We start from the raw sequence: 9,748 nt of genomic DNA on the forward strand, positions 1-9,748 counted from the left end.
CTACATCGGAGAGACCAAACAGACACTTCATAAAAGCATGGCACAACATAGAAGAGCCACCTCCACAGGACATCTGCATCTAAAGGAGGATGCCAGTGTTCCCATTTTGGACAGAGCAGAAGGATGGTGTGAAAGAACCCATCTATGTCAACTGTGAACGGCCATCTTTGAACAGAGGCGGTGGTTCACCACACCAACTGTCTGCCATCTATATTTTTATATTGACATCCTTTGTTGTGTTCCTACCTTTTAAGTTTCTTGGTTAGGTTAAACTACCGTAAGGTGTTAACTGATGCCTTAATGCCCACTCACATCCTGGGCAATTTGACCTCAATAAATCACATGATAGGGTGGGGATGGGTTTCACAATGGATTCATCTGAAACCTTGGCTGACTGTGAGACACACCCGTTTTCAGACCTTGGACCTTGTGATTAGGTAGAGGATCAATAGAGGGTCCATGACCCTCTTGCGGACACTCCCATAGGGCTTAAAATCTGGGACTCTCCACCAATTGCGCTTAGAACTGAAGAAGCTTCTCGGATGAAAGGTGAAACATCTTCAAGACAAAACTTAAAGAAAAGAAGTCCAGACGCTTTTGTTTCCAAGCTCCTTAGACATTTCATTTTGTTCCCCATTCAGATGCTTGACTGGAGCATCACAAGTTCATCTTGACCATGCCATGCATGCCTAAATGAATTGAGTTGTTGCCATGCGATCGGCTGATTAGATATTTGGGTTAAAGAGCAGTTGAACAAGTGTACCTAAAATTCAGGAGCAAATGTAATAAACAGTGAATATAACAGGACCAAAACTGCATTCTCCAGCTTCAGTCTGGTGATTTACACCCTTACCTACCTACTTATTATCTATTTAAACAAGTATTAGACTTTACACTTGCATCCAAATAATTTTTGAAAATGCTTTACACAGTAAATATTAGCAGTTTACTAAGATGTATAAACATAATTTGCATTTTTATAATAACCAGATAATGATCTTCAAACCAATGAATTCATTAGTAAACCTTATGTCCATTTGTTAACAGCAGTTAATTTCCCTTATTGTGGACTTTGTGTGTCGCTGTAATGCTCCTGATTCAAAGACCATTCACACTGAGCAATCTTTACTGAGAACATCACTTCTTGTCAGTTCACACACTTTGAATGCCTTTATTTATAGGAAGGGCACCTCTTCAACTCACACTTCCAAAATGAGATCCTTAGCTGGAACACTTGACCTCAAAACTCACTTCTCCTTTTGGAGAAGCTGTTCCACAGAGGTTTACCTTTTTCCATCTCACACTGTGTGGTTATTCAGTGTGGACCATAAAATATGAAAAGCATAAATGTTTAAAGATGTTGAACTTGTCAGCTGTTGTGACTTTAGATAAAAAAATATATATTTTATGAGTGATTAGTGCTACTTGATAACTTCAAAGGGATTACAGACTTTTTTTTTCTTGCAATGGTGTGTGGCATTTCAAAATGATTTATGACAGTGACAGGTGAGGTCAGTTAGGTAAATTCTCGTCATGTTTGTAACATGAGGATGATGGCACAATGTAAAAAAAAAATGTATTTACACTGTAAACTTTGAGTAATTTTCTCTTTCCAATGAGACATACAGCTCTAGGCAAGAGCGTAAAGAAGTGTTTGAATTCAAAAACCAGATACAAAACCTGCTCATTTAAGAATATCATGATCATCAATGATTCCTGTTGTAATGCTCCAATTTCAATTAGTCTTTATCCCATACTGTGATCATGAGAAGAAGATGGTCCAAATGCCCACCTCTCCTATGTGCTGTTATTAATAACTGGCCCAAATACCATCACCCCACTCTGGTTTCTTGCTGGTCAGCTGAGCTGTGCCACTCTTTCCACTCCACTTGTGCAACAAAGGCAACCAGTGCTAAGGGACATCAACTCAATGCCATCCTCTGGAACACAAGCTCAGTCTAAAAACGGTACCTGGTGTCATCTAAATGCATTACAACGCAGCTGCTGCAAGTGAAGGACACAATGCTCAAGCACTAATGCAGGTATACCTTCAGGAGTCGGTTTTGTTTTTGTTTTATCAATCACCTTTAAAAAAAAGCACATACACAAAATGTGACAGCTCCTTTTTATTTAAATACAAATTTAAAATACACCAATATTTACATAGATACATTTTCTGCTTGCAAAAAAAAGCAACTGAAATCCAAAACAGTGAAAATAATTTTGATTGAAGCAACAAGTGACTGATATTTATTTATATCTCCTTTTATACATACAAGGCTGCCTGTATTAAGACCAGTGGTCATTAATACGCCTGCAGCATGAATATTGATGTGGAAATGTACAGAGGGGTCGAAGGGTTACAATAATTTCAAGTGAACCCTTTATGCTCATCTGGACTGTACTAGAGTAGCTTTTTCATGAGTCACAGTTCATTTATCAGTTCATCTTATACTACAGCTTGGTGCAGCCCCTCAGTTCATCCACTGTCTGAAATAACCTGTTTTAGTTCCTCCACCTTTCTGATTGGGCAGCCTTTACAAACAGGAGGTTAGAACAGCAGGTGGGCGGGGCTTCTGAGCTCATAACCCAAGCAGTGTGCCTGAGATAACCACTGTCACTGACATCATATAGTGCAGACAGTAGAAAAACCTGCCTGGAACCTGAGCGTTTGGCTCACAGGCATTACTTGTGCATACGCTGACCTCATTATGTTCAATTTTTGGCATATTTAATACGAGCATTCACTATTATAAGAATCTATATGTATATGTCAGAAAATCAGGAAAAGCATAATAGGCTAATTCGGAAAATATTTCTGTTTACACTGCCCCTTTTTTTCCAATAAGGATTGGCACTTACAATGAAAAACAAACTCTCTGTAATACACTTAAAGACAAAAAAAAAAACTTGAGTAAAGATGAATTCTAATGTGATGCAACGTTAAAAACACGACACAAAATTTTCATTAACATTATTTATAATTATGTTAGTCCACTTTGAGTCTGGCAATGGTAGGACCATCTTAAATAAAACTACAGTTAATGCAATACTTTTGTTAAACTAAGAAAGAAAAAAAAAAGACGCTGGAACTACACTTCAATCATATCTTGATTGTGTACTATCAAAATTTGAAAAGAAGCAAAGGCCAAATTGCAACATAATACACAAAAGTGGTATTCAATGATTTTACCTCAAACCATTTTTAAATGTATTTATTTTATTTTTTTTTAAATAGTAACAGTGATTCTCAGACTGAATACGCCTGTATTGGGTTTTGATGACTCATTTTTCCTCAATTCCCAAATCACTTTACTAACCAAAAATAAAACAACATACTTCAGTTTCACAAAAATACGAAAAAACCTTTTAGGTTTACTGGACCATTTGGACAAAATGAAACATTTTTCACAGAGAAGGTCACACTAAATTACTTCTTTAGCAACTTACGAGTCACCTTTAAAATGTAGCAAAATACAATCAGTTACCTTTAATAGCCCTTTATCACAGAATACTGTGAAGGGGCTGCTTGATTTTAAATTTAAGTCAAGTCCTGACAATGCAACACATAAATGCTACAAATATATTTGCCTTTGTTACTTATATCCATGCATCAAAATGTGTGTAAAGATAAGCCGAAATGTCAACAAATAAGCATGAAACTCATTGATAAATAAGTAATGTTTTATTCTACAGCCCACCGCTACAATTTATAGATAGATGACTCGAGTGTTTCATCCTCCGGATCACCTTCAAACAATCTAAACACAAAACAGCCCACTAAGCAAGGACACACCTACATTTTTTAAACTATAACCTAAACTGACTCCTAACAGTTAGAATCCACATAACATGGCAATGTTTATTTTTGATCCAATTACAATATAAGCCACATTCAAATCACAAGAAGCCATCTTTAATTTCCAATTCTTCTTTTATTTTTAATCGATCATAAAGATAATTTTTGAGTGTAACATTGTACTCTTCTTACATTCTTTGTGATACCTTTTACAGTACTGCAGATTTTTCAGTTTCAACAGGGGTTCTTGGTTGTGCTAATTCTTATTTCCCCACCTTTACTGACTGATACTAGTGCTGGGCTGTAAAACAAGGCAGTATTAAAACTACTATGCTAATTTTTCTTTTTTAACGTTCTAAAGCCCAATCCTCACAGCATCCAAGTTAAAGTGACATTTCTCAAATCCTAGCATACTGAGGCCACAGCTAATTTTCCTCCTTTGCACTTCATACTAACCTACAATAATGCTCTTATAGCATGGCACTGTCAATATGAACCCCTATAAAACTGGTTGAAAAGTGCTGCTGAATAAATTAAAGAACTAAAAGCAATATTATTTTGCAGCAATACCAGTACTTTATTTCAAACTATATATTACTATTTCCATTTGAAATGAAGTCAATGCTAAGTGTAAAAGCAAAGAATGTGCTTTCCCAATATATTAGAGCTGAAGTTCACTTGATAGTAGTAACCTCAAGTTACAGTGAGACAACTGCTTCGGCAAAAGGGACTGTGTCTTATAGAAAAACCGAAGTTTAAGTTTAAAGTAATAACTGAGTGTCCAGCACAATGTAACAATGCTGCGATGACTTACTGTTCTTTCTGCTAAACAAGGATCTGGAGGTAGACAGAAAATGGACAAACGTAACACAATGAGAAGGGATGTGAGCAAAAATTTACTAAGGCAGGAATTACAACATTATGTTTGCAAGCGTTAGATGCGCTACACCTTTGGTAGCCGCTATAACATCTATGAAGCAGTGGAGATTTGATGTAGTGGCCTGCTAAGCCACATCATGCAAGTTTATTGAGGGAATAAAGAGGGTACGGTTTAAGGCCAGATGAAGACGTACAGTTGCTGAGATCACGTCTGATGCACCTCATGAAACATCAGCTCTCGTGGGATGCGAGTCTCTGGGCCGTAAAGCTTGCCGGCTCGCCGCTCGAATGCAGCAACATTCTGCTTTACCACTTCATCGAAGAACATGGTGGCTAACTGTGAGTGCAGCAAAGAGCGGAACTCGAAGGATATCTGTTAAACACACAGAAACATAATAATTTAGTTTAAAGAAATACGGCAAATATATATAGTGGGCATGATAGGTTAAAGCTAAGCTCATTTGTGTTCTTGCAAAGATATCAGATGAGATTGGAACACAGTTAGCTTAGCATAAAGAGTGAAAAAAGTGGAACGAAGCCAGTCTGATGGTTTAAAACAAAAAACAAAAACACAACAAAAAAAAACAAACAAACAAACACCTGACTGAAAGGTTTCCTGCAGAAATAGATCTTGTTCTGGTGGCATTTCCTTTAACTTGCAGTTAAAGAGGGTGGAGCTGGAGTCTGACCACAGGACAACAAACCCTTTAGAGAGAGTGAAACGATAGTGGCCACTGCTAGTCTTCAGCCAAAATGAACAAATTAGACAGGAAGGGGGCAGGAGCTGCTGATAAGAAGCAACTGACCTTTTAAAATAAGAAGTTGGAGACTGCCAACCAAACAGTAAATCATCTCTTGAATAGATATAAAGAAAAAGTGCGATATAATTGGGTAGCTGCTGTTAAACCTAGGAGGCTGACACAAGTAAATCAAATGTTTGGGAAACACTTCCACGGGTGGTCTCTCTTCCTTCATCTTGTTCACTGTAGATGAAGGAAAAACCACACGTAACCACTCATAAAACCACAAAGTGTAATTTTTACATTTGTGCTTTTTCACAGCATAAAAAAAACCCATTAACTAATGAGCATGAATACAGACTTTAATGATATCAGTCTTCTGATGTATCATCTATCCCATGTGGTGTTTAGTACACACAAGCAGTTAAAGTGAGCTACAGGCTAAAGTGAGGCACAGGCTACTTACAGAAAAGTCTACGGTGCAGGTACGAGGGTAACCGGGAATGCCAGGACTAAAGCGCCATATCGTCTCCAGGTGATTGAAGAGCTTTCCATCTGTACACACTGCCTACAAATAACAAAAACAAAGACAATAATTAAAAGTTGTAAAACACAGAAATTGTGTTTCAGTCATATCGTTTCTATATAAACAAATTCTAGCAACAGATGGAGCATTAAAAATCACATATCACAATTCAAAAAGACTGGGATAATATTTCTCTACCATTACTTACTTTGACTAGATGAGGTCTAACATTAGTGATCATAGATGTGTATCTTTCCACTACTGGAGGAAATCCCACTTCAAGCTGGGCTTTGGAGTGACCTGCTCTTTTCATGATGGTCTGGGACTTCTTACACCAAGGCACAAAGTGCTTGTACTCGTCAACGTTGGCCACAACATCATACATTTCCTGCATAGAATACCTGTAACAGGAATATCCTTTTAATTAATTTTTTGTATTAATGATCAAATTTATGATTATAAAAAGGCTCATCAATACTTACCCAAGTATTCTACGTTCAGAGTACTCCTTCCTTTTGTTGGTGAGGCTGATGAAGCTTCTGCTTTGGGAAACCGCTGTCATTGTGTCACAATCTTGAAGGCAAAGCACCCTGGGACTTCTTGTCATCAAAATGCCACATGACGACAAGTGTCTGGAAAGGTAATTAGAATCTGTGTTGAAGTGATGTGCCATAAGCCCCTATCTAGAAAGAGTGCAGTCTGCAACAAAATAGGTCCACTGCTTTCCAGTTTCAACAGTCAGTGAGTGCATGGATGGACCAGAGAGTTATGAAAGGTCAGTGTTGAGAGCATGCTGGTATTTTCCACGTCTGGTCTTTTTTTGTGAATAGCAAAAAGCTGTAAGGTGACACCTACCTGCTCTGGTTGAACAAATTAGCTTTGTGCTTTCTGGAAGGTAGCCTGTAGGATAGGGGTGAGCAACATTTTTTCCTCATACTGAGAGTCAAGGATCAAACTAAATAAGCAAATTAAAATATTGCTGTATCAAATTATGACACAAAACATTAGATCCTTGTGAATAAAATATTCCACTTAAACGAAGCACCAGTTTTCAAGTTTTTATATAACTTTACCATAAGACATCATAGGTTATGAGAGAATTTGTTTGCCATTTGTTGGAATCAAGTTAAACAGCAGTGAAGCAGTGATTTCTTTTATTCTTTCATCTAAAGACCCATTAACACAACGTTTACCTCGATCAAGGTCAACCTGATCAAATGGGTTGTGATCAGGGTGATCAGACTATTTATTTATGAGTGACTTATGTATGTATATATATATGTATATATTATACTATTCTTAGTTAGTGTATTGTCTGTCTTGTCTTAATGTTGGTTTAAAATGGAGCACTGTAACAAAAAATAATTTCCCCCAGGGATCAATAAAGTATTCTGATTCTGATTCTGATCACTAGTTAATGCAAGTGATTATGTGTGTGTGTGCTTCCCAAAACATGAAAACATTCATTCATTAAGTCAATGCATCATACTATTCACTGCTACCACAAACAGGCTGTTTTGGAAACTGTTCTCCACATTTTGGAAACATGTTATCCATTATGGATAAGCCCCCCCAATTTTTTACACCATTCTTCAGCTCTTACTTTCAGCAGTTTACTTATGGAATAAAATAACTGTGGGTATTCTGTAATGTTTATATTTCATGCATGAAAGAACAAAGTTGAGTGGTTTATAGTTGTGATTTTACAGTTATGTGAAGTCAATACAACAGTGCAAACGTAGTTAATATCCTTCTTTATCAAGTTAGCTTCTTGTAATTTGTTTTCACCAGCAACATGGCACAATTATAACGATTAACTTGCTTGTTTTCATTTATGTTTATGTATGTATTCTACAAAAACATTAAAGAAGACTGGACTGCAGAACCCATGTCGAAGGCAGTTGTTAACAGCTGCCTTTACCTGGTGAGACAGTTCTAGTTATTGGTAGTTCTGTTACACTAATCAGCAGTTGCTTCTCAAATGGAGGCTGGTCACACTTTAAAGATAAGAAACCAGAATTATGGAGCTTGATAACATTATCTAGTGACCTTCTCGTTATATATCGTCCGCCCTCAGTGGCGGCAGAGCGTCAGTTCCTCTGTACTGAATGACCAGCTCGGTGCTGTTAACCATAATAATAACAGCCTCCAGTAACTCCCCGACGGGCTCACCTGATGTTTTGTCGCAGGCATCCTCTTTGCACCGCCGTGCGACACGAGCGAGGGGATCCCACAGTGGCGATCTGGAGAAAGTCACTGAACGTCCGAACACCCATGGGTAATCTCCGGGCACCGGTCGAGGCTGCCATCAAGTCAGCCTCTCCGCTTCAAGAGAGGGAGATCCTGGGTCTGTCGAGCTAGCCCGGGGTCTGCTTTAAGACCGAGGGCACAGAGATTCAAGGGTCCAGTCCAACCTGCACGCTGCTTCGGTGCGGGTATATTAATGAACAAGTAGCGTTAGCACAGCCGCTTTCCGAACTGCGAGCGTAACTATCGTTAGTTACGGCAGTCAGCTGCTAACGTTAGCTAGCAAGATTTCCAACAGCCCAACCAATCACGACGTATGGTTACGTTCCGCTGTTTTTTTTTTACGTAATACTCACATTACTCCACGCGTCGAGTTCCAAACTTCAAACAAAGTTAAATTATTTACGTCACTTTCTGGCTATAAATATTGCCAAACTGCTGCCAGCTGCGAACGACCTTCTGCTGCTAAATAAAACGCCGGTGGGACAAATTGTTCCTTTCTTCTGTCATCGATTCTGCCCAGCAGCTCTGAGAAGAAATGCCGCCCCCTACTCTACAGGAGGTTAACAGCGGGGAAAAAATATTTTTATTTTGTTTTATTTTACTTAACTTACGAAAGCACTTTTATATTAGTATAACTATATATATATATATATATATATATATATATATATATATATATATATATATCCTGAACAAAATGCCGTGAGACTGTATAAACAGCGTTCAAGTGTTTGTTTATTTTGTGTGGTAGGAGTGGCAGATAGGATGAAAGTGGGGGTGGGGTTCTGAGATCTTTCTTTTTTGCATTGGTGATGGACAGGTTGACAGATGAGGTCAGGGAGGAATCTCCAGTCTTCCGTGGAATATGTTGTTTGTGGAAGACATCTGTAGTATGAGTAGGAAGCGGATGGAGAGTAGCACTGGAGAGAATGAAAGTCAGTAGAAGACAGAACACAGTGTGTGAATGCGATAGAGACAGTAACAGTGAAGCTGCAAGGAACAGAGGCAGTGAAGGCGAGAACGATAACAGAGGGGAGATAGATCACGTTTAAAAACAAAGGTCCTCAAGCTAAATAAAAAATAACAGTCAATAATTTCTAGGCTTATTTTACTGTTTACCATTGTAGCCTGGACGAATATCCAGCAAATCTGGATATTTAACTTGATCTTAATTATTACACCCAAGGCCTACATTACTTTTTTTCATCTGTGATTTTTCACTTCAGTTTCACTCTCACACATGGAAATGGAGATGTCGTACTTTTTATTGGCTCTTGTTTTACAAAAAGTAGAACTCCCTTTAACTGAAATGGAGATTTGCATGGATATGGCTCTGCAGTGACAGCCAAAAGCCAGTTAGCGGGCAGAACAATATGATGGAATTAATGTTTTAAGTTATAGTGATAGAAAAGGGAATACATGACTAATCAATGCGATAAAGTGTTATTGTATTTAAACTGTAACCACCACAGATGGTGTTTTGGGGGGTTTTCTTCAACTGTTGAATAAAAAATCCCCCAAACCCCCCAAAATAGAACACTTTTACCATCCATA

General features: G+C 38.1%; 1 protein-coding gene across 3 annotated transcripts; it reads right to left on the bottom strand.

The window, feature by feature from the left end:
• Positions 1-2,111: 2,111 nt before the first annotated feature.
• coq10a (coenzyme Q10A) lies at positions 2,112-8,718 on the bottom strand. 3 transcript variants are annotated; one of them, XM_082517706.1, is made up of 6 exons: positions 8,548-8,718; positions 8,117-8,368; positions 6,427-6,576; positions 6,153-6,345; positions 5,885-5,986; positions 2,112-5,051 (listed from the first exon to the last, which is right to left on the bottom strand). In XM_082517706.1, the coding sequence occupies exons 2-6, from the start codon at positions 8,251-8,253 to the stop codon at positions 4,884-4,886; spliced, it is 750 nt and encodes a 249-aa protein (XP_082373832.1). In that variant the 5' UTR covers positions 8,254-8,368; positions 8,548-8,718; the 3' UTR covers positions 2,112-4,883. The 3 variants fall into 3 exon arrangements, with proteins under 3 accessions (XP_082373832.1, XP_082373831.1, XP_082373830.1); XM_082517705.1 differs by having other exon boundaries at positions 2,112-4,636; positions 4,873-5,051; positions 8,117-8,715; XM_082517704.1 differs by having other exon boundaries at positions 8,117-8,715.
• Positions 8,719-9,748: the final 1,030 nt, after the last annotated feature.

This window comes from Aulonocara stuartgranti (genome assembly GCF_965226115.1).
Source record: "Aulonocara stuartgranti genome assembly, chromosome: 20".
Classification (NCBI taxonomy): Eukaryota; Metazoa; Chordata; class Actinopteri; order Cichliformes; family Cichlidae; genus Aulonocara; species Aulonocara stuartgranti.